Raw genomic sequence first — 25,439 nt, 5'->3', positions numbered from 1 at the left:
TCCTGCTACAGGAAAAATGAATTATCTAATTTACTGATAGGTATTGTGCTGGTTTCAGTGTAACCGTTAAAAAAGACCTAAGAAATTTAGGCTTGTTAAAGAGAAGCAATTTCATTCTTGCAGGCATAAAGCCTAGATATCTTGCTTTCCTTGCCTGTCCCATACATCTTTCCTTCTCATTTGGCACAAATCTAACATGAGGAGTTGGGTTATTGAAACGCAACCCTATCTCTCTTACTGTTTTTATTTTTGAGTAGCATCAGCCATGCTCTAACACTGCTGCTTCCACCTGTCAGGAAACACTTTCTTTTTCCTTTGCCAAGAGCTGCAACAGCAAAATTATTCCACTGCAGGGTTCGTCAGAGCAAAGCTTTTCAGTACCGTAGTTACTAAATTTTGGCCTTCACTGTCTGCATTTCATCAGGCTTATTTCAGCCTAATTTTGCCTTGGAATTATTTTCAGAACAGAAAACCAAGTCTTTTAAATGCACGTTCTTGAGAGTTACTACTGAATAAAATTGTAAAGTAATTAAATAGAAATAATATAACTATTTTGTTAACTGCTCAATTATACAATACTATATATCTTTTCAGAGTGAACCTATGGATAACGTGATAACCAAATTCCTGTTTTCTAAACATTTACTACAGACATACTAAAAAATGTGACAGTATGATGACTGATACCCCAAATTTTCTGTTACTCAGGGTTACTTGCAAACTTTAAAATAAAGTACATTTCATTAGCTCTTCCATGTTCCTCATCTGCTAAATAATATGCATTAGCCATCACCTAGAATATGTTTTGCTTGCGATATACTGTTTTCATTTACAGAAACATATATTTATAAGCTGTTACATCCATTCAGCTGTTTTAGTCTGTGGTTCTTTTCTTAGCAATGGCCATTATGCGAAATCTTCCAAACTGTGTAGAGATGAGTGGTCCAGAAGAATATTTTCCAAGAAATTAAGGTAGACCTTGGAGTGTCACTGTGTTAAAATGCTTTCATCATTCTTGAGTGCCTGGCATGCATTTACGCTTGAACTGATTGAAGAATCTTGGGAACAGAGACTGCTTGTCTAGAAGAAGAAAAATAGCTTTATTGTACTTTTCATCAAAAGAATAGTCTGTGCATGCAGCCGGAAGAGTCCAAAATGAGCACAGAGGATCTAAGTACATTCTGGACATTGTGAGTTAGATTTAAAAACAACTTTAAGATGCAATGAAGGTTACATTTTAATGCAGTCTAGATGGTTAATAATAAAAAAATCTGATGTACTGCTGATCCAAGTTGAAAGTCTGTTTTTACATGTCTTTCTGTATACTCTTAAATTAGCCTTGTTATTGTCTGGACATCTGGCATAACATACTCTGTAAATCAGTTTTAATGTTTATAAAATTGAATTGGTTTCTGTTTCATATTCCAGTGGTTTATCAAATAGAATTAGATTTTCTGTTTAACATTGCATTCTGTATTTTTTAGTATTGCTAAAATGTAAATCACATGGTTGTATATATATACATACATCACATATTTTGAATTATTTCTACTGTTCTGTTTCTCTCCATACCTGTTATGCTCTGTCTTTTGAGTACTGAAAAATGTTGGTTCTAAAATTGAATTAACTTTTTAGAAATAATAACTTTTCTTCAAAATTCAAGTTTTTTCACCGGTGATATTGCCAGAGCAAGGTAATAGTGTCCATAAAGCTACAACATGCCCTTGAGAAAGTAAACACTATTTTAGTTTTTCAGTACTTCAGCTGTATGGGGATGATGAATTCAGCTGTATTTATCAGTGGTGCTTGTTTTAACAAAGATTGAGATTAAGTCTGTCACTACTGGGTACAGAAATACTCTGTCTCACGAAGAATTCTTTTGAAATAAAAAAAATCTGTCATGTAGATTTCATGGATGGTAAGTTGAAGTAGTAGTCAGTTATCATCCAGTCCTTTAACTACTTCATTTTCCTGAGCAGCACTGAAGGAAGTATGACCAGGTTGTCTGCAACATCTTGGCTTCTAGACATGGAATACTGCTGGGTGCCTGAACTGGTTCTAAGTATGCTGGCCTGTCTGTGAGCCCCATTGTGCATCTTAAAACATAACAAACATTACTAAGCTAGGTGCCTCTTACCTTCCTTTGGGAGTACAGTGTAGGTCGCTTCCATGCCTGCGTGGATGTGGTCAGTAACATGGCAGTGTAACAGCCAGGTTCCAGGGTTCTGTGGGGTCATTTCCACAGTTTGAGATGTCCCAGGGAACAGATCAAAGACATCTGCCCGGTAAACCCCTGTTTGCTTCAAGACAAAAAGAAGCAACAGTTAAACTGTGTTAAGCCCATGTTCTGTGTATCATTTCTACTGAAACATCACTTTGCACATCCACTTCATGCTCCAAAGTTCAATAAACTAGCAACTAAGTGGAAATGAAGGAAAACTATAGCTTTTGTCTTACCACAGCCATGAAAAATTCACAACTATCTTGTTGAAGTAATTTCTGAGGTTTCTAGTGAGCGAATGCTACTGGCAGATATTTTCTGGCTCTTGTATGTTGATCAAATACAGGTTTGAGGCATAAAACCCTTATGGTCAAAGTACAAGCCCTGCTTAATATTGCAACATGACTTTTCACCACAGATAACAGTCCTTGATATTTGACTTACATCTCATTCTTAACACAGCAAGAAAAAGACCTGATACCTTGTAGTCAAAGCTGTGGCCATGGAAGTGTACTGTGTGAATGTCTATCTCATTGCCCATTCCCATCAGATACCAGCTGACATTATCTCCAACATGCATGGTCAGGCCATGCAAATTTCCAAACACCTTTCCATTAATGGCTAAAAAGAAGGAAAGTAAGACAGAGAAAACAAATAAGATTTTGTGCATTGTGTATTGTTATCTCCAATATAATACAGATTGAAAGATTTAAAAGCCAATGCCAAACAAAAGAAATGGTTTTGGATGGTACATGATGAATGGTTGTGTTTATGTTCCACATTAAATAGAAAGAAAGACATAATAAAGAAAATGTCTTTGCTGTACATCATTGCTCTTGTTGCAGTTTTTAAAGAGCTGTGGGAATTGCAGGTCTTTTTTTAAAGATCTGCAGTTCCTGTAAATCTTTGTAAAAGAATAAGCTTTACAAAGACATGCTTTCAGGATTCACATAGACTTTCCAACATATCCAGAGCAGTTGTTTACTGACACCAAATCAGAACTTAAAATTTCATTCTTATTCTTTCTCTACTAAAACTTCAACATAATAATATACCAGGGGATTTTGTTGTTGCTAAGGGTTTTTTTAACTTGTGAAAAAAAAGTCATTCACTGGCATTAGCAGTGTTTTCAAACAGTTTGAGTAAAGTTTTTCAGGCCTTCTGTCCTGGAACTGGAAATTCAAGGGGCTGAGAAAGTTGAATTTATATGCACTACTTTCAAATACATAATTTTGTAGAATTTGCAGAGCTATATGAACTAAATTGGGAAACATACCATGCATTTTATTACTTTCAAGGAATCCCTCATCCTCTTTGTCAACAAGGTGTGGGTTGGTAGAATACATTTTAATGTTTTCATCCAAGTACCATGACTCATTTTCGTCAAAAACCATAAAGAGAAGAGCAAACTGAACTTTCTTTTTAGTATGAAATGATGGCAGATAATGTCTGTGACACACAATGAGTGTGCCTATTAATCCACTATAAGTGTCCTGAAATGACAAATGAAAACCCACATAATTGCAAGCTATAACTAAACAGAAGTACTTTCCATGACATGCAGGAATCCTTTTACTATCTTCACAGCTATCAGTATCTAGGAAGAAGGGAAGCCAGTGTCGAAAATAGTTATTTCTCCACTGTTATATGCTACGCAGAAATCAAGTTCAATGAAGACTACCTCATTTTTGTCTCTTGTTACAAACATTTCTTCCATATTAATTTACTGCTCTTTTTTCAAACTATTTTTATAATTTTGAGCTTGATTTCCATTCAAAATATACTTCTTGACACTGTTTGTATTTGTTGAGACCATGGCAAGAATACATTCATTTCCATTAAAAATACTATGTAAAGCTAATTCATGTTTGGTAAAATATGGCAGAGTTGTGTTTCAGAGTTGCATTTCAGTTTTCCCCCAGATGACTGATTAGATATTGAGCAAGCTATAAAGTGTTAGCTTTAAGAAGGGAATGTGAGATGATCTATACTGACAGCAGAACAACCAGGAAGCAAAACCATGAATGTCTGTAGCATTGAATTTCTGCCCCGATGTTCTTGCAACTTGCCTTCAAGAAGCATATAAATTCAAAGGTATGGTAATAGGGGAAGTAACAGAGAAAGCAGAAAAAGTTTCAAACTCATCTACGTTGACTATATCTATGTTGGAGACACAAACAAAACTGATATCAATAATATACCTTAACAATGTCCACTGTTGAATGGTATGCCCATGCAATACAATGTGAATCTCCTCTCCCAGGACTAGATCTCTCTGGGATTTTCCAGACATACATTGTTGTATCACCTGAATTAAATAAGTATCAATTAATTTTTAAAGTTTTCAATGTGCTGACCCAGGTGGTCATCATGAAGCAGATGTTATTTCCATTTACATCTTATTATATTTGTCTTGAAGTTCCCCTTCCCATTTACTGCACTGGCTGGCTGATGGCCCCTTCTGCAGATCCATGATTCTTCCTGACAATGGTTTTGTGTGTGTGAGTGTGTCTGCACTGTCCAGTTGCAGTCACTTACTTAACAGTCGGTTGAATATTTTGTAAAGATCACAGAGGAAATTGAGAAGTAACAGCATAAGCTACGCTTTCCCTATGGAGCCAAATCTGTTTGGTTTCATGAAAGGTGCAGCCACATTGTATCAAAAAATTACTGATCAGTCAAGGACTAGGACACACAGAAATAATTATGAGGGGCGTTTGAACTGTAGAAATATTTGTCATAATCAGTGTCAAAAATTTAAGAACTTGAGGCAAGACAAAAAAAATTATGGTTTTCCTGCTTCTGGAAGCTTGCTAAATCTTACCAGAAGTCTTGATGTTACCTGCTGGAAATAATAAAGGGTGGTTTGATACCTGGGTTAGTCACAGCAACAACAGAACTGTCTGTTTTCACTCCATGGGCATGGATAGAATAAGGTCTTGATGCTAAGTTTTTAAAAACTATTATAATTTTATCTCCAGTGTTTGACACAAGCAGCGGCCCTGTTGGATTAAAAAGAAATATTAACTTGGTTTTACAAAACATCAGAACAGACACAGAGCCAGCTTGTTGTGTTCCAATTCACAACATTATCTTGTAAGTCAGATGAAAACTATATAAAGAAAATGTTCACTATGACATGCCAACTTGAGATGTTAAATTTAGGCCTCTACATCTCAAGTTCTGAGCACTTACTGTGTACCTGAAGTCAGTTTGGATGTTGCTGCCCAGTTTTATGCTGGCTTAGAATCTCTGACCAAGCAGCAAACCAAAAGGGTTTTTTTTCCTTGTAGAGCACCAATGTTATCTTGCAGGGAAAGCACTGCAGTAAAAGTAGCAGTTCCAAGTAGGTTTTCCATTTAGATTGAGGCAATTTTTTGTGGGTAGAACTGCACTCAATATTATTCAAATAGTATCTTTTGATTTGTGTGACTGCATATTTTGCATTTTCAAAACTGAACATGATGACTTTACCTTGAATTTCCAGGTGCTGCTGCTCCTTTGCTCTGCTTTTGGGAGTACTGAATGTCTGATCGGTGTACTCACGATATACTACCTTTTTGTACTTTGAGCCAATGAATTTGTCATCTTTATTTAAAAATGGATTGCCAGGGCTGCCAAAAGAAGAAAGAAATGCATTCCTTCATGTATTTTAGAACACCTTTTGCAGGTATGTCAATTAACTATAAAGCAAGAATCTGGCTCAAAAGAATAGTCATCTCATAAACTGAAAGAGTAATCTCACGAACTGCGAGTATCTTCAACATGAAAACATTCTTGTTAAGCTGGGAGGTTCCCCTTTAGAAGGTTAAAAACCCCACTATAAATAGATCAAGTCTATGGTACTTGAAAAAATGCTGAGTGCTTGGCCTGGCAAATGCTGCAAACTGCATGAAGACACACAGCAACTTGCACACTGAAAAACAGAGCTTTTGGCAACTTCAGTGTACATCTAAAATGAAGCCTAAAACTTGTAAAGCTGAACTGCATGGGGAGTGAACACAATATGAGGGGGGAAAGTCTAGTAACAGCATAGTCCATATTACTTGTGCTTAGAATTATGTCAGAGTCCACTGGTATACAGGGCAAAATATGTACTATCAAACTGAGGAAAAAAGAAGAAAATACAATTAAGTTAAAAACAAAATACAATTATAATCTGCTACTCAAGGTATTCAGGTAGAACACAGAAATTCATCATTCTTGTTTAGCCTTTTCTGCTAATTGGCATGAACTAGTTTATCCAATCAGTTCTCTCTCATTGAGATTCAAATACTGGAAATAAAACACCAAGACAACAAGCTTCATGATCAGTGAATTAATTCATGAATGTATCTTGTGTAAGCTCTTGAAATTGAGAGGGGTCAAAGAACCTTACTCAGACTACAAATAAACATGAGACAAAGACCTTGTTTATCAGGACATAGTCATCGTAGATAAAATGACAATGAACATTTTAAGCTTTCCACATCAAGGACTACCAACATCAGTAAATAACAAATGCACGTGCATTATCCGGGATCCATTAAAATCTACACCTGTCCCACAGAAGATCTGTGCAATTTCTCAAGCATTATGCTGTCTGGCTCAGTAACATGGCAGCACTGCTGGGGAAGGAGAAATTCGAGTGAACCCAAAATATGTTTGTGAAAAGAAAGTGTGTCTAGAAATGTCTGGAAGAGGAAAAGTTTCAGAGGAGAAGTGAGTTGCTCCTTTGCTTTTTTTTGCATTTTTTCCCCTGTGTATATTCTGAAGTACCTTTCCTCATGGTATTGATGCCGCTCGAGTTCCCATGTCCTGTTAGGAGAATAGTCCCATTCAACTTCCACTGCAGCGATGTAGTAAATCTTTTCATGCAAATACATAGATAAATCTACATTCCACCGGTGGCATTTTTTCACTTTGTAGTTCTGTTTCATGCCCCCAGTGTAGTGGTCTGCTGTCAGGCAGGACACCTCAAAAACTCCTAGGGGTCATATAAGAAACAAAAACTTGAGGAAACCGAGACACAGATTATTGCTCATATAAGCAATATCTTCATATAATTATCTCATATAAGCAATGTCCAAAATCTTTGTGCAGCATGGCTACTTGTAGTAATAAAATTCAGCGTACAGAGGAGCTAGGAAAATCAAGGATTTAGCATTAAGAACATATGTCCTTACAGTTTACTGCCCTTCAAACACAACTGTGCACAGTTTTAGTACCAGGATCAATATACCACCTACTTAAAGCTTGTCTCTATGCACAAAGCATTCATAGGTAACAGTTTCTGCATTAGTAACAGGATTTTTAAATAAGACATTTACCTTCAGAGTCAGGCTTCATAATAGCTGTAAGAACTGTATGTGGAAACAGATTTGCTGTATCCCTTCTTGTTCCTTTAGTTACGAATGTGTTTTCTGAGAAGTATATCCCATGGACATCAACTTCTGAACCCAAGCCCATCAAATGCCAGGAAACAGCACTTCCTTTACACATCTCAAGACCAGGCTGATTTCCATACATATAACCATTAATGGCTATAGAAGATTTGAGAAAGCAAAAGCCACCTTGATTAATATACTACTTAATTCTGCAATAGAGATTAACTAATAAACACTTTAGATGTAATGTCATGCCTTAGACTGACAGAAATATCAATGATAAAATACTTTATCACATCAACAAAACTAAGGAATCAATTCAAGCAAAACAACTTTTAAACCCCAGCGTTTAATTTCCAACTGTTTCCCTTTTCAATGTCCACAGCACGTATTGCTACCTTGGTCAACTGGAAATTTCCCTGCTTTCTACTTGTCATGTATACAGGGTGCATAAAGGATCCTGTTTTATACCCTGCAACACCCTCCAGCTGTACAGTGGAGGCAATCAGGAGGGTTTTTTCATTTGAGTTACTAACCCTTTCTAGATAGTCCTTTGCAAAACTTTCAAATCCTGGGCTTCTCAGGTACTACTGAATGCTCAGCACCAAGAGTCTGTAAACAGGAATGGCCTGAGGGGAATTTTTTTCAAATGCATAAAACAAATATGCTTAAAGATTAGGACTTACTGGCAAGGTTAGGGCCTGAAGGTAAAAAAGTCTTTTTCCTGTGAAACACATTTCTGCAGTACTAAAACACAATCAGTGTGAAACTCAGTTCTGCCCTATTAAAGAAGCAAAGAGCCATTCTGAGGCAAAGTCTAGCTGGCAGACGGAGGGAAGGGATCCCTGCCCTCTGCTCAGCACTGCTGAGGCCACACCTGCAGGGCTGTGTTGAGTTCTGGGCTTCCCGGTTTGGAAGACATGAACACATTGGAGAGAGGGCAACAAAGGGCCACAAGGACGATGAAGGGACAAGAAACCATCTCTTCCCACAGGGAAAGGCTGAGGGAGATGTGATGACCCTTCAGCCTGAAGAAGGGGCAGCTTGGGGGATCTCACCCACCTGTACAAACACCTTCAGGGAGTGTGCCAAGAGGATGGAGCCAGGCTCTTCCCAGTGGTACCCAGTAATAGGGACAGAAGCCCTGCTGACACTAACAGACACCAAATGACACACAGGAGATGCCCTCCAAAGGTCAGGAAACACAGTGAGGCTGACCAAGCACTGGCAGAGGCTGCCCAGAGAGATGGTGGAGTCTCCATCCTTGAAGGTATTCAAAAGTCATCAGGACATGATCTTGGGCAAGTGGCTCTGGGTGGCCCTACTTGAGCAGGGTGTTGGACCAGGTGATCTCCAGAGGTCCCATTCAGCCTCAATTTCTCTGTAACTCTGTGAAAAACCTCCTTTCAACTGCACCATCTGCAAAGCAGAGGTCAGTCTTGTCTTGCTGACTGGTTGCACTCATAGTGTTGCATACAGGCTGAAGACTTAATTCTTCCTTCTATCTGCTCGAAGTGGTACATAACCATGCTAAATCCTCAACTGTCATGCAACACCTTGAACAGCTGCCATTATACTTTAAACTACCACATTTGGTTGAAACTGAATTGCACTGAAATGTTTGGGGTTTTTTCCCACTGGAAAGGAATGAAAGGTGTCTGCACTATACAGCTTTCCTGCCTCAAACATGAAACCATTAAAGTAAAAACCTCACTGCAGAAATTAATATTTCACTAACTTATCATTTTCTTACAGTGCATTTTGTTAGACTCTTGGAAGTCTTCATCATCTTTGTCAATTTTATCAGGACTTAGTGTAAACATCAAAATATTATCATCCAAATACCAGCTCAGATTCTCATCAAATACTGTGGCAAGTAGAAAAAACTCCATGTTCACATTTTTCTGTTGAGAAGAAATAGTAGAAGGGAAAACACAAATGAATGAACAGAAAATGTCGTGGGGAAAAATCCTATGTTGTAATAATTTATGAGTACAAGTCACAAAAATAGAGTAAACGCATACATTGATACTGCGTTCTGATAATCTCAAAGCTCTGTAATTACTGTATCTGGTAACTAAGTGACTGTCTATATGGAGCCATATTGAAAACCAACCCCACTTTCTTCATGTTGTTTATTCCCCTTAGGACATTGGTGAAACTGTAATGTGGAGACGACATGGTGCAGTCTGAGAAGAGAAAGCAGATTCAGCTGTGGCAATGCAAATGTTTCCAGTTTTCTTCTTTGACTGACCTGTTTCCCAGAAGAAAGAAGAGCTCCTTTCCTGCACACTAGGAGAGGACCCACAAGGCCAGAACTGGTGTCTCTAACTGCATCCACAGCTGAGTAATAAAGCCAGGTTAAGCAGTCTGGATCTTGCTCTGTGGGACCCACATCTTCTGGCACATCCCATTCATATGTAAATGTGGTGCCAGGACTCACATGAGAGGCTGGAGATTCCGTACCTATTACAGAAATCAGCATTGGGAATTATGCCAAGTACACATTCTTTCTTTTCTCACCTGCAACACATGGGCAGGTGAGACAGTGAGTGCTCAGATGCTGCAGCAGCCCATGGGCGGCTCACCGGCGCCGAAGCGCGCCCCGGCCCCACTCCTGCGGTAGCTCACGCCGTGGGGCTGGATGCTGAACGGGCGTCTGGCGTTGTTCCGGAAGGTCACCCTGATGCGCTCACCCACTTCAGCCCTGATCACAGGTCCTGGAAAAGTGTACACGGTCTAGTTATGGGATATTTCTATCAAATGGTCACCCTGAATTTATGGCATTCAATGGCTGGGTCCTTTTTCCCTTGCACGAGGAATGCCCCTCGGCCTCTGTGGCCACAGACCAGGTCCCTGGCACGTGGCCTGAATCACACGACTGCCCAGCAGCAACCAATTCCAGTTCACTTGGAGGCCCAGTGACTTTCAGGACAGTTCCTTCCCTTTGGAAAGCGATTTACAGACATTAGCACCAACCCATGCCAGGAGCAGCAAGGTTATCAATAGAACTAGATCTGCCTAGCCTGGCCTTGTAATTAAGAGCCTGACCTTTGGAGACCATGGCATGCTCCTACAGGGAAGCTGGGTACCATGGCAGTGTTGCGTCAAGAACTTTACACTCTGGGGGAAATCACAGGCACTAGTGACTGCCGGAGGCAGGGAGAGCTAAGGGCTTCTCCTTGGAGGTGGGAGCACTGCTTACTAACCAGTGGAAGTGACTGTTTACTCTCATAAATCTTTGACACAAAAAAATTTTAGACTTTCTTACCTAGGAGTCCAAGGTGTGCTTCCTCTGCAAGCCTTTTTTTATGTTCAGTGAAAGAACCATCTGTATATTCTTTGTAAATTGCTTTTTTGTAGGAGCCACCAATTCTTGTCTCACTTTGTTCAAAAAAGATGTGAGATTCACTGTGTAAAAGAAATTGCAATAGATGCAAACACGTCAAGTCAAAATGCTCAGTTGTAAAAAAGCAGTCAGACCTCAACTCTGTTTTCAGAGCTATGGCATGCTGAGTTTGTCTTTTGGATTTCTTTTCAGTGGTATGGTCACACACTTATATGCAGTGACTTAGAAGATGTGTAGGAATCCATTATCCTTCACTAACTTCTCATTAAGAAAAAGCCTCTGTGCTGAGCTGCCCGTACAAAGCCAGTCTGCTTAGAGACTCATTAATGATGATTTCTAGTCAACGTTTCATAATCTTGAACTTACTCTTCTTTTAATTAGAAGTTACAAAAATTCAACAGGAGCAGATATGAACACCAAGAATATGTAACATCTGTATAAAAAGTGAGAAGATTCAGTCGACACTTCTACTCTTTAAGAAAGGACCTTTCAATGTTTTCCAAGTGCTATTCAAACATTGAGCTGTGCCTCATTGCTTGTGGAAGAGCAAGCAGATGAAAAACTTGAGGAATCAATGTATTCAGTGTATCCAGGTTGTAAATATGCAAACACAGTGTAAAGGGCAAAGCTATGTCATGCAATCTGTTCTACATGAGATGCTGTTAGCATGAGTTTCATCATCGAAGGCAATGGTCATGATCTCCTGCTTTGTTCCCTAACTCAGGATAATCAACCATCTTGAATAATCAGGAGTCACAGCCTATATATGACATAATAATTCATCTTAATCACAGTGAAACAACTAACATAGCAGCAAAATTTAAGGTAAGATTACAGGGAAAACAAACAACCTAATTTGGTCTGATATATATTCTAGCACTAATATTTAAGCACAGATGAGGACAATGAGCAATTATGCTTAAAAGTCAGTTCTGCCATATGCTTACCTTATTTAGCATGATTAAATCAATTCTTCTTGGAAAATAAAACTTCTTTAATTAGAGGCATTTACCTGTCCACAATTAATTCTTGTCCTGTAAAAAGATTCATTGCAGATGGGCCATAATTCCAGATGATCTCTTCAGCAGCAAGGAAGTACTGTCTTATCTTTGTACTCTCACTGTGACCTGGTGTGGATTTCTTACAATCTTCTACTTTAAAAAGGGCCTGCATACCACCTGGGAAAAAAAGAGGTAGAGAAACTTAGGGAGAAGGAACTGCATTTTGTTTTCTCTTTCCCTGCCTCCCACAGCTCTTCTGTTCCCTGGACAATTCCCACACCACTGATGGATGTGCAAATCACAAAATGGAAGATAAATGCTATAAAAGAAGGTGTGCCAGCTGAGCTAGGATATAGAAACACAGCTGTGGTATCCACAGCAGGCAGACAGGCATGGCAACGGGCATTCTGCTTGTAAAGCTGCCACTGGCATGGCAAAGAGGATTAGGGTAGCGTGGACACAGTGCTGTCCATGAACCATTCAGCCAAGGTCAGAGGTTATCAGACTGACCATCCTCTATCTAAATATAATCAACAACTTACTTGTGGAACTCCCAAGTCTGCATCTTAAGGGAAGCAGTTAGCAAATCTGCTTGCTGGAGACACAAATAATATGGCGAAGAGAGCCCTTTTACAGCTATAAATCAGGCCAGTTTTTAGGGTTTAAGTCTTGGCCAGAATGCCTCAGCCATATCAGGATATTGCTTGATCTGATAAAGCTTGGAACCTCTGTGTCATTGAATCTGTAGGTTACACACTTTTTATTTTGGAGTTTTCAGATCTTGGAGAATGATTTTCAGTCCTGTGTTCTTTCCCACTTCTGTGATAAATCACTTTGCTCACAGGAATATAGATAATTCAAAAGCCTGGAATTAGCTTCTAAGTATTTAATATGGCTATTAAAACTGAAAATACAGGACAATACAGAGAAGCGAAAAGAACATCTCTGCTTATTCATGAATGCGCTTTCCAGAACATGTATTTGTCAGAAGGCATGTTAGCCTGCCTGTTCTGTGCCCCTTTTCAAAGATGAAACGAGCCCTAACTTTTTTGTTGGCGAACAGAAAATTGTGGTTAGTTATCTCCAGCAGGGGGCAAACATCACGCCGGTTTTTTGCCCAACGGCGAGGCTTGCAAAAATGCAGTTGGGCTAAGTGCTGCCAGCTGATGATGATGTCCATTAGGGAAAAGAATCCCTTGATTCCCATGGATACAGGCTCAAACCCATCTAATGCACTTGTGGGCATTTCAATTACTCTGAGATTTTTTTTACCTAGAGGAGAATATTGCCTGGCATATCACCAGGTCAAGAGCCCTGCAAAAGTGACTCAGTAAACTCTTAACTTAAGGTAAAAAATTCTGATCACTGAAACTTGTACTGTACCTTCAATGTGGTCATTCACTTGGCAGCTGAGCAGCCATTCCCCAGGGCTCCTTGGTACCATGACAGCATCAATGAATGTGGCTGGGAAGAGGCTGATGGTGTCAACTCGATGATGCCTTTCTATTAAAGTCTGTCCATGAAAGTAGGCTGAATGGATATCAGCTTCATTACCCATGCCAAAAAGATGCCATTTTATCTTATCTTCCACACACATTGTGAGGTTTGGGAGGTATCCATACATGTATCCATTGATTGCTAAAATAAATGTTATTTATTACAGTTAACTTCACAGACCTTAGGATGTTTTCTTCAAATGCAGGTATCATACAACCATTGCTCTATTCTTCAAAATAGAAAGAGCTTCAAAAGAAAGCTCCACACTTTTGAAAATCAGTGCCAGTACCAGACACATGCTTCCTCTACATAGCTATGATTCTGGAATACATGCCAGAGCCAGAGGTATCTTATTTGTCTACACTAACAGTAAGAACTGTTTTTCTAAACTATGAACTATAGTACAGAGCTCAGGACTAAGAAACAGAGCAAAGTAACACAACTCTGTTTAGACTGCCTGGGAAAATTACACTGGCAAAGAGCTTCCTGGCCCCTAAGAATTTTATATCACAACTCCAAAGATTTGATTGTACAATACTTGCCATCACTTTCAAATTTTAAAATTTTTATTTAAAAGAATCTGTCTTAATCCTCTAAGAAATATTCCTGATTAAAAAAAAAAAAATCCTACCATTCATCTTTAAAAGAGACAAGACAGAAAAATATTACTTCACGAGATCAGTGACAAGCAACATTGATATAATGTTCTCTCACAGTGCATTTTATTGCTTTCCTGGAAGTCCTCATCATCTTTGTCCACTTTGGAAAGCTCAAATCAGTATGTTCTGATATTGTCCTCTAGGTACCAACTGAGATTTTCATCCACCACAGAAAACATAAGGATAAATTCAGCATCAAAGTGTCGATCAGTGTCCGTATTCATTGTACCTGAAAAACAAAGGGGTATATTCAAAATCTTGGTAACTAACATTAATATTCTTGTCAGTTTTAACTCTAGTCTCAGTAGGGCTGGACCCTGTTTACTTCATGTTTTGACACTTTCCTTGAGCATGATTTTATACATAAAGTTATAGACACACTTAAAAAAATCCCTTCTGATAGATTCTATAAAATTACTGAGAATAAATATTGCGTGTTAATTTCTTTCTTATATTAGTATTTACAATTCCTTACACATTGCTAGCATAGCACATCTCACTCATATGGATTTGTAAACAAAGCATTCTGCAAATTATATTCACTCTCATACACAAAATCAGACTACTTCCTACACTACTGAAGGGAGCTGATTGAGAAGACCAAAAGCAGTTATTTCAAAATCAATTGTAATCTTCTTCTCTTCCAGGAAATTATTTCACTGTTATTTATCAATAATAATTACCAATCACCTTGCATATACATTTATTTACCCATTTATTTATGGTTTACCTTTCCTGCAAATTATTAAAGGCCCAACAAGCCCTGAGGCAACATCTCTGGGAGCATCTATGTGGGAGTGGTAAGCCCTGGTTATGCAGTCTGCATCTGCTTTAGCTGGACCTTGATCTTCTGTCACGTCCCATGTGTAAGTGTACTGGCCTCCAGGCTGGACAGCATCATCTCGCTTTTGCAAATCTTTGGTGGTGTCAGGATAAAAAGCACCTGAAGAATTCCACACAGTCAACATTAGCACAACACATTCACAACAGGGTGCTAGGATAGCACCTGCCATACTGGAAGTTGATTACATGCTGCAGCAAAATTGACTGAACATCTGAATACAGGTTAAAAACCCACAACTTTTAAATCAGATGAGTAGATGCTTTCTTTCTCTTTAGGAATCTTTTCATTGGCTTCTGAAGTCCATAGGAGTACTTCAATTAATGGCCCATTAAAGCTAGTCCTTAATTTATTTGGAGGAGACTACGTGCTTCTTGTAAAAAAGATAATAATTCAGATATTTGTAAAACATTTGTTAAGTATTAATCTTGGAAACTGTTCTAAAACACTGCATATGCTCTGAAGGAATATAGGTGTTGCTGGAATGATAGCAACAGAAAAAATTCTGAAAAGTGTACGTACTGCTACATTGATCCGACAGAGTGTGTCACATGCTAGTTGTAGTGAAAACAAATTACTAAGCAGTATCTGTTTAACCATTTTTAAAAATTCTTGTGTATCTTATATACCATATACATAAATTTAGTGTTAAGAATTTGGAGCAGTACATTATTATTGTTAACAATGTCTTCCACACAGCATCAAATTTTTATATATCCTCCATACCTGTATCTCTTATATACCTTTATAGTCTCATTTTGGTTGAAACACAAGTATTCTTATTTCAGGTAAAATGTTGATCTAAAATTGCCTCCTTCACAAATTCCACTTTTGGCTTTGTATTTTACTCTTGAAAAATTATCAAACTCAGCTCCTATTTTTATTTGATTGTGTCCTAATTTAAATCTCTTTTTACTTGACCAGTCTTCTCTCTGATGGAAGAATACCACTTACACTCAAAGGGACGATTAACTTTTGATAAATTCTGGTCTGGAATGGAATCAAGCTTACCTTCATTTTCTTTTGTATATCTTACACCATGGGGATGCAGCGTGTAGTTTCTGGAAGCAAAGTTTTTCAAGTGAATAGTAATGGAATCTCCAACTTCTCCCTTAATTATGGGACCTAAAAAACCCAGCCAGGAAGGTTTTTCAACTATCACATCATACAAATGATTAGTATATTGAATGTAGATAGCCTTCTTGTAAGTGTTTCCTATCCTGTGTGGTCCTCTTTTCAGAAAGACTTCAGCCTGCCTGTAAAGAAAATACATAAATGCATCTGTCATGTGGTTTTTAATTAATAGTCTCAAATAAAGACCAGGTCTCTGCAGCACTGTGCACAACTACATGCAAGCCTTGCAGTGAAATAAGTTAATACTGCCCAAAAATGCAAAGCATTTTCTACAAGATGGAGTATTGCTTGAGCATATGGGGAAGGAATTGTAGGTGCCTTGGCAAGCACAGGTCAGAAGTGTAATTAAAATGCCAGTCTAGAGCTCCACTTGGAGAGAAAAGGCTCAGTTACTATAACTCTGAGTACATGAGGCTCTTGAGCTGCAACCTAAATCGAACATGTATGGTACGGCTCTTCTTGGACCATTTAAACAGCTGCCATTTAGTTGTAGAGTGTTCCTTCTGCACTGTGTTTTTCCCTGCCCCTATAAACATCAATCTCTACGCAAGCACATCTTCAAAAAGCGTCCAGGAGGAGAAGGGGAATCAGAGAAGCTGAAACTGAAAAGTACAATACAAGGGACTGGCTCCATTGCAGGCATACAACCACTGCAAACCTGAAATGAATGTAGCATGCAGCATGTCACCACAGACCAGGGGAAAGCAGTGAAAGTGCAGAGAACAGCAGTGGCTTGTTGTATTACAACACAGCTCTGCGATTCTCAGACAGGATGCCCTGTTTCCATCCCCAGTCAGAATTACTAGCCTGCTGAATCCCTGGCAGTGTTTTACAGCTCACAAAGTTTGTGAGTGGAAAAAATGAAAAGCTAACTGCTTCATCTCACACCTGATTGCATGGCAGGTTATGGCTGAGGCTCTCACTAAAGGAAGCAAACCACAGGAAATCTTGTAATCCCTCATCCACAGACTAAATGAGAACTGCATTTTTGAGATTTTGGACTTTTTAATTTCTGATTTCTCTCATCATTGTTTTTGCTTTGATACAGTCCTATATAATTTTTAAGGCACTGAAAAAAGAGAAGAAAGGAACAGTTTTCCTCTCTCAAATATTTTCCTGATGCGTTTTATATCTGGATTTTCTTTATTGATTATTCAGACGTCCTCCTTCCCCCCTCCTCACCCTACGTATCTTCAGCCTGCTTACTGCTCTCACTCTACACAGGACCCTCTTTGCCTTGTAATGAGCTACCCAGCTCCCCCACTGTGGGTGGAAGTACCCAGCTGTCTTTCTGCACCAGTGAAAACCATCCCTGCTGACAGTGAATAACTAAAAAAACCCCTGTGCTCAGTAGGTAAGTTTTAAATTCATAATTTGTTTTTAAATTTTTCAGTTCTGCATTTTAAAACAAAAACCATCTCTTCAGCACTAGCACCTTAGACATTCAAAATTAAACACCATTAGATATTCAGGGTCTTATTCTAAACTCTACTTAGTAAATATTTCATTACAACAAATTCAGACTCTACTGCATATTCCAGTGCTTTGAATTAGCAGAACATTGGAATGCAATTCTCAAGCAAGCCAGGAAAAAAAAATCAAAATTCCCATATATGTTTGACAGAAAATCCACTGACACCAAGACTCATTTCACTGCCTTCACCAGGTTTTCAGTGCAGCCCTGGTGTCTAAACCAGATGAAGTTGTAAAATAGAACTCAACTCTGCTTTACTTACTCTTCTTCTGCAAAAAGCTGCCCAGAGATAGCATTGGCATTGCCAGGTGCGTAGTTCCAGACAGTCTCTCTAATGCCAATATAGTACTCCCGGTTCACTGCCCCAACACGGCAACAGCAAGAAACCAGCAAGCAGATTAGGAGAAATAGCTTCATTTTGCATTCATGGACCTTGAGGAAAACATGAAATAAAAACACTGGATGGACACATGCAATTTACTTTTATATGTTCCTATCTCTCCTACTCCCCATATCCTTACCTCCTCCTCCCTGCTCCTGTTTGCTTTTGTGGAAACAATAAAAACAATTGCACAATGTCTCTGTGTGTCAAGAGCAAACAAAAGATTCTGGTAACTTCATCAGTTCAGAAAAGCAAAGAAACTTTTTCTATTTCTGCCAATCTACAATCACACAAAATAGCATTCAGATTGTTGTAGAGTGCAAATCTTGTCACTGAATTGAAAGCAGATTTAAATGGATTTACAGATTTGGGAATTCTTTAAAAATGTCATCTGTGCTCTGAGCACTGACACAATTATACTCATTCTAAACTAAAATTACAATTTTCCATTGTATGGCAACTTATTAAATTATCTGTAATAAGCAGGATATTCTTAGCAGCTATTCTAATACTGGGCAGAAAAATTATGATTATTTTGGATAGAAGACTAAGATTCAGAATATAACTAAAATAGAGCAGTTTTCCTTTAATGACATAAAAATCTAAGTCTTGTTCACCAGGACTATGGTATAAGATAATTCACAAATTTTAATCACTATTCCTATCAGTCACTGTGAGAATATTTAATTTCTTCATATTTCTACACATCTGGATTAAATGAAGGATTCTACTTCTCTCTAAATGACAAAGCCAAAGCTGAGATTTTGAAATCTGCCCAAATCTATGATGAAATTCTGGAGTTTCACAGGCTGATGTCACATGATCAAAATTATTTCTGTGGGGATTTTTTTTCCTTTTGCCACAGATGAAGATAAGTAGAGCAGTGTAAAGATCAGCCTATTGGGGTTGTAAATACCCCATTTGTAAATTAAGTGAGGTAAAAACGAGAAAGCTTTTACCTCCTATTAAAATACTTTAAGTCAGAGTCATTCCTTCATAAATAAGTTGTTCATGCGTATGTAGGTTTTTGATATATTTTTGTTCAGATTTCCATTTGATTGAGGAAGAGAAAAAACAACATCAGCAATACCCTTGAAATCTCCACATTTATTTGAGGGTAAAAGTATATGCTTTACTTTGCCTTACACCTTCGAATATTCTAAATTACTCTTCCTTGATTTCCAAAAGAACTGAATGGGTTTTTTAATGTAAAAATATAACAAAAACTTCTGACAATATTTTCCACTCCTGCTTTTAATCGCACCTCCCCCAAACTTTCAGATTATCTGTATGCCTAAACACACTCCTCTTATCTTTTTCTTAAGGAGCTCAAAAGTACCTCAGTTTCTGAAGTCTTATCTTCAGAAGGTGTCTGAAAAGCAGGAACTTCTCTCAGGACCTAAATAAAAATACCCTATTTAATTGGTTAAATTATGGGTCTGCAGTTTGGTGTCATTAATACCCCTTAATTGTTTTAAACCATAGTACCTAATTTCTCATATTGAGGATGCTGAAATACTCAGACTGTTTTTGAAATCCCCAAAATTGCATTGAAAAGATAAAGCAAATATGTTACTTCCAAAATGTTCCTTGAAAGAAAAGAATAAATAAACCCCCAAATGGAATATTCTGACAAAAAGTCACATATATATTCATATTCATAAGATATGCATATCATACATATATATATCATTCACAAGATCACACAGCAAGGCTGAATTGAACCCCCACCATTTCACAATTCTCACATTTGAATGATGTGTGTCTGTTGCCTGCTGCCCATGCTGCTTCTCTGGTTGCCTGTAAACCTCTGCAGTTAAACACCATTTAAAGAGCTGGTGCAGCTTCATTTTTCCTCTGCTGCTCTATGTGGAAAACCCCTCTATCCATAATGGGAACAACCAGGAAACTGTAGTTTTGCAAGAGTCACTTTTACCTACACAGGTATTAATATACCCTAAAATGCAAAGGTATGGGTGGGGCTCCACAGTATTTTACTACAAAACTGAAAGTCTACTGTGATTTCCACCTACAGTCTTCTAATGAATGGCATTACTGTCCCAGACACAGAATCCTGATACTCTGGCAAAATGCACTGGCTGTGGGGGACAAATAATGCTTGAACTCCTGCTGCAGATTCTGCAATAATTCCTCTCTGCCAGGAGTTCATAAACTCATATCCGCAGCTTTCTTCCTCCTGTGCCTGGGGTGTTTTACACGGGGATTTCAGCAGTTCATGTCCAGGAACTCTTGCGCAAGGAAGGGTTTCTCCACATTTCAACATGGTGCAAGCCTTGTTCCGACCCTGAGGGCCACTTCTCCCTGTTGTTGAGTGAGGTCTGTGTTCTGCAGCTGGACAGTCACATTGCCCCAAACACCACCATCAGGATCATTGGTTATGTCTAGATTTCGAGGCAGTTAATTAAAATTCTTTGCAGGAATCTTGGTTCTGCTACCAGAGACAGCTCATAGCACCACTTTTTAAAGATGATATACTTAGGATTGAATCAGGACTTAAATTGATTAGATCAAGGTTAACTTTGCCTTACATCCAAAAGGCCTGTGTGAAACTGGCTGTTAAATTTGGAAATACAGCCCGCTGTTAGCCTTTAGTATTCTTAACAATTTCAAATCAATAAATTGCATCTTTAAAAGCAGAACCACCAAGTTGCAGTTGAGGCTGGTTATGGTAATGGAGATGCCAGATTCTGGAAATTAAGGGTTGCAGGATCAGGAAGCCAAACAAGAACTACATTATGTGTCTCTTTATTTAATTTAAACCCCAAAATTAAGAGATGTCTGTGATAGAGTGGAAATGTAAATTCACCAGGCACAATCACACAAAAAATGATAAAGACAGATCCAGACTTTGTAGGCAAAAAATCAGCAAGATTCTCTGAGATGTTTGGTGGGAGTACAGGTTGCTTTTTTAAGTTTTCTTTCTTTTCCTTCTGTCCACAAATCCATAAAAATGCAGGATTATAATTTAAGATAAATTATAATTATATTTAAGTCTAGAGAAAAACAAGTGTGCAATATGAAGGCAAAAACTCAACATTGTCTTGAAACAGAACTAAATGACTGATATATTCTAATTTTTTCTAAATAATTTACCCAAAGCTGACACTTATTGTATGGTTTGCATGTCTAACAGTGTTTAGTATTTGATGACAATGTACCTGAGTTGCACTAGTTCTGATGTAATAGGCATACATGCATTATTGCAAGTCTGAAGTACATATTTCTCTTTCCTCTAAGTGTTCAGAGGAAAAAGCTAAAAAAAAACCAAAACCACGAGTGCTAAATACAGTCAAATGCTGGCCATGCAACTGCAAATGAGCCAGGTGTCCACTTCATCGTGAATCCCTGAATTTTCACTGAGAATGAAAAAATAATTCTCTGAGAAAGTAAAAATTCCTTTTAGCTGCTAATTTAAAACAGGTTATTCTTTTTCATTGGATCATCATTGTCAAGAATGTTAGCCTTTCATTGTAGCAAGGTCAGGATACTTGGAAGAATATTAATAAGCTAGCACTGGGTGCTCACAAGGCTCCCTCATATGTTCCCTCGAGTCAAATCATACTTGACTGAAAGAAAAAAAATTTCCTCTAAGTGTAAAGTGAAAAGAAACCCAGTGCAGCTATTGACATGTACCAATTAGCAGAGCTGAGTTCAGACTTGTGTCTCTAATATGTCAATCAGGCCCAGGTGCCTTTTTTACCACAGAAAGACTTGACAGACTTTTTTCAGTAATTGCTTTTTGCAGTTACAAACGTCTAAGGTGGAAGGACAAGGGTAGGCTCTGCCCACCTCCTTCCGTGATTGCCATCATGGTCTGTCTGTAACTAAAATTCATTCATTTAGAAATCATGGCTTCACTCAGTGCACTAACAACCCCTCTTGATGTACTGGGCTTTGAACCAGGCCCTTTTGAAACCACAAATAGTCATATGGTCTAAGCAATGACAAAGGAGTACAAAAGCAGTTCTACAGCGGCTTACTAAGAAAAAACAATAAGGTGATTTCAATACAAAAGCAGTTCCATTATATTAAAATATCCCTACTGTCACAACAACTTGGAGGGTAAAAAAATTAGGTGTCCCTGCCAGGCGCAACAGGACCGGTGAAGAAAAATGTAGATGTCAGACAGTTCAAATAGACTTCATCCAAAACATAGAAGTTTGACGGACAGAGATTTAAGACAAGCGTATCATTTTTCTTTGTAGCACTCAAATCTATCGCTATGGATTATGGACAGGCCATTTCTCTCTTTTTCTGGGCATGGGGGAGAAGCAGCCACAATTTCCTTGCCATTTTCAGAGAATCCCAGCCTGCAAGTAAAAAAAAAAAAAGTGCTAATCTTTCGTATCATTGCTGTGAAAGCCACACGTTTGTAAGAATGTCTGTCAATTGAATGTTAGAACAAAGGTGTTCAGCAACCTCTGCTGACATAATAGAAATGGACTTGGCAACCGTGTTAATTTCCTAAACACTTTTGTTTCTTCTCAGTCCCAGTGTAAAAGGTCAGAGTGAGCAGCCACCAGCCTCTGTATACCACAAGAAATTAGTGGATGAATCAAAACAAACAAATGTATTATCAGTACATATTCTCTGGAAAAAATATGCTGTAGCATAGAGAATGCATAAATCAAAAGGGTAGGTCTCCAGCTGAGAGAAATTGCTGAAGCTACAGTGACAAGGAGATGCTGAATAAATAAACCTCAGATGTTTTGTTACCTGCACAAAGACAGAATAGGTCCCACAGAGTGTTCGTTTCAACTCAGCAGCTACTTTGAGAATACAGATGATCAACTGCAGCCCGCTGAGTGCTATCAAAATCGAGAGTAAAATAATATTCCACTCCACTATGTTAGGAGGTTCTGTGCACTTAGACCAAGCAGGGTAGTCTGTGAGGTACCTATTAGAGAAAGACCAGACTGAAGTAAGAAGAATGTTTCTGACTACTGATTTGGTAAACAATTTCTTCCAGAAGAGTTACACCAATGTTTCTTACCCCCCAGCAGTGTCTTTGAAAATATAATTCCATCCACTTGATGAATTGCAGGAAGGGCCTTGAATCAAATGCAGGGTAAAAATGATGCAACTGTATCCCGAGAAAGCAATTCCAAGCAGGGCTAGCACAATAGAAATAAAACTCTGAAGTAAAGAGAGAGAGAGAAGTATTACCTTGTGGGGATAGTGTCAACAGCAAATATGATCATTCAGTCTGTCTAGCTACTTCCTTGGGGCTGAATTTCACATTTGATTTTCCCAGTCTTCAAAACTCAGAAAGAAAAATAGCAGGTAAAGAATACACATACAAAATAAAGATTAAGACAGAGTTTAAGATAGTTCTACAACTATAAGTTATATATTAATTGTGTGGGGTTTTTAAACTTGCGTTTTTGTAAAGTTGTTTCCCAAAATACCAGAGGAATGCAGCTGTGTATTAAAATTGTCTGCATCCCAGACAGAGTATTGAGTAATTTCTGAAAAAAAACACTTCCAAATAATACAGGCAAAGGGATGAAGCTATTTAGCTGGTGTGCTTCATTCTATGTTCTTATTTTATTTTACAAGGATTTGGGGGAATGTGTGTCTAATTTTCTTTAATCCTGTTTATGCTTCATATGAAAGAAGCTACACTTTCTGTGACCTTGCAACCCAATTTAGAATCTTCTGTGAAAGGAAGTGAAAACAGAGCAGTGGAGAGGGCAGCAGGATGTGCCAGAGCAGGAGCAGGAAGGCATTGGAAACAAATACTAATGTGATGCACAGAAATAAAACACAGACTCACCCTGTAGGTTTTGTTACAGCTCTCACTCTGGCAGCATCGATAGAAGACACTACACTCCAGTGTTATTAGAATTACTGCCAAAAGAAGGATCTGTAAGAGAACATCATAAGGTCAGTGAGATAACTGCAGATACTAAGCCAAAGTCTCCTTCACCTTTGGAAGGCAGGGACTGCATCTCTTCTGCTGTCTTGATATTTTAAAGCTGATCCATAGGACAGCACAATTACTCAAGGCATACATGGAACTGGAGCGGTTTTAGTAGGCTGCTGGTGTACTTGTGTCTTGTACTTGAAAGACAAAGAGTACAGCCTCTACCATCACAGGAAAGTGCTATGACCTTGGCCACAGCTACACCAGTGAAGCCGAAACTATAAAACCAAGGTCACAAACAAAAGAATCAATATGAGCGAAAAGAAGGATATTTTATTGATACAAACACATCAGTTCAACACCTTCTTGCTGACACAGGCACACAAATCAGAGTACTGCCTTCCTTACCAACACATTCACTCTAGTAACACAAACTTTTGATTACATTCACCTGGACTTTCATTTGTCTTTCAAGTTCATTTGGGTAAAAGAGCTCTAATTCAACCTCCACAGGTGATTAAATCAACATACTGTTTGCCTCCATAATGCAAACATAAATTTCATATAAACAAAAAGACAGCAGAAAAAAAACCCCAACACACTCTGCAATATCATTTGCACTTAATAACATACATAACTTGTCATTCAGTATACCATTTTTTTTCAGTTTGATTGAGTTTTCTGCCTGCAGTGGTTTTTGTTGAAGAAATCCATATGCTCTTTTTTAAAAACAATTACATTACTGAAGAGTAATCCAATATTATTTGCAGTAGAATGCAATTCATTAAAAATTCACAGACTGAGCACTTACCATGACACCTGAGAAACAGATGCCTTCAAAATACCACTCATGGTTGGGGAGCTGGTAACTGGCAGCAGGCAGAGCTTTCCCGTTTGGAAAGTATAGGAGGATGTTCACAACAATACTCCAAAGTGCAAGAGGTACCAGCAGGCAACTCAAACAGTTTCCGCATGTCTCCAAAGCCATCTCTCAAGAACTCTGGAAGTTTCCTTCTTCTAAGTTAATAAAAGTTTACAAGACCTTCAATATAAGAAATATTTTGACCTCCCCAGCTTGATTCAGTATGTCATATTCACAGGAACCAGTGACTGGGGTGTGATTCCAGGAACAGAAGAGCTTAACAGTTAGCAGAACAACAGATGAATATCACTGTGTAAACTGACTGTCCTGCGTTAAACACGGCTTTATGTAGTCATTTCCCTTTTAAAAGATCCTCCTTTGTGATCTTCCAAATGAAATATGTCTAGGAGTCAGACTCAGGAAGGAACTTCAAAGCTCTCATTTCCTAGCGACTGCTCAAAAATCTCCTCCTCCCCACAACACAAACTGCAACATAGCTTGTGACAGAAGCAAGGCTTTTCAACCTTACTGCAGCATAGGGAAGGGGGCTGTAGGAAGATAAATATGCCCAATCTCTGTACAGAAGACCACGCTTTGCCTTATACTACAGAGATTTATTAAGAGAACCCTAAGGGGAAACCAATGAGTTAATGACTTGCAGCAGCAGGCTGAGTCTGGGCCATCTTGCAGAGACTACAGAAGCCCAAAGAACACTGGTTAGAAACTGCAAGGCAGACTTATTTTCACACTTTCAATCAATTACTCT

The 25,439-nt window shown here is 38.4% G+C and overlaps 3 protein-coding genes across 3 annotated transcripts in view; 1 reads left to right on the top strand and 2 right to left on the bottom strand.

Annotated features, from left to right (window-relative positions):
* Positions 1-3,046, top strand: part of HPS3 (HPS3 biogenesis of lysosomal organelles complex 2 subunit 1) — a 21,943-nt gene extending 18,897 nt beyond the window's left edge. Inside the window, exon 17 of the mRNA XM_031055344.1 lies at positions 898-3,046. Coding sequence (XP_030911204.1) covers positions 898-971 — 74 coding nt within the window. The 3' untranslated portion in view covers positions 972-3,046. The remainder of the gene's footprint in view (positions 1-897) is intronic.
* On the bottom strand, positions 945-18,014 carry CP (ceruloplasmin). Its single transcript, XM_031055342.1, is given in 20 exon segments — positions 945-1,080; positions 2,138-2,300; positions 2,703-2,842; positions 3,498-3,714; positions 4,423-4,529; positions 5,095-5,223; positions 5,696-5,835; positions 6,980-7,187; positions 7,531-7,743; positions 9,341-9,491; positions 9,842-10,053; positions 10,176-10,307; positions 10,859-10,998; positions 11,949-12,114; positions 13,321-13,575; positions 14,149-14,322; positions 14,824-15,036; positions 15,946-16,190; positions 17,805-18,001; positions 18,003-18,014. Coding segments are annotated over 20 exon segments (3,285 nt in total). The 3' UTR covers positions 945-1,009.
* Positions 18,015-20,674: 2,660 nt separating this feature from the next.
* Positions 20,675-25,012, bottom strand: TM4SF18 (transmembrane 4 L six family member 18). Its single transcript, XM_005419080.2, has 5 exons — positions 24,623-25,012; positions 23,722-23,811; positions 22,939-23,081; positions 22,662-22,842; positions 20,675-22,255 (listed from the first exon to the last, which is right to left on the bottom strand). The coding sequence occupies exons 1-5, from the start codon at positions 24,797-24,799 to the stop codon at positions 22,241-22,243; spliced, it is 606 nt and encodes a 201-aa protein (XP_005419137.1). The 5' UTR covers positions 24,800-25,012; the 3' UTR covers positions 20,675-22,240.
* Positions 25,013-25,439: the final 427 nt, after the last annotated feature.

Source organism: Geospiza fortis, unplaced genomic scaffold, assembly GCF_000277835.1.
Source record: "Geospiza fortis unplaced genomic scaffold, GeoFor_1.0 scaffold172, whole genome shotgun sequence".
NCBI lineage: Eukaryota > Metazoa > Chordata > Aves > Passeriformes > Thraupidae > Geospiza > Geospiza fortis.
This window is presented reverse-complemented; position numbering and strand designations above follow the sequence as displayed.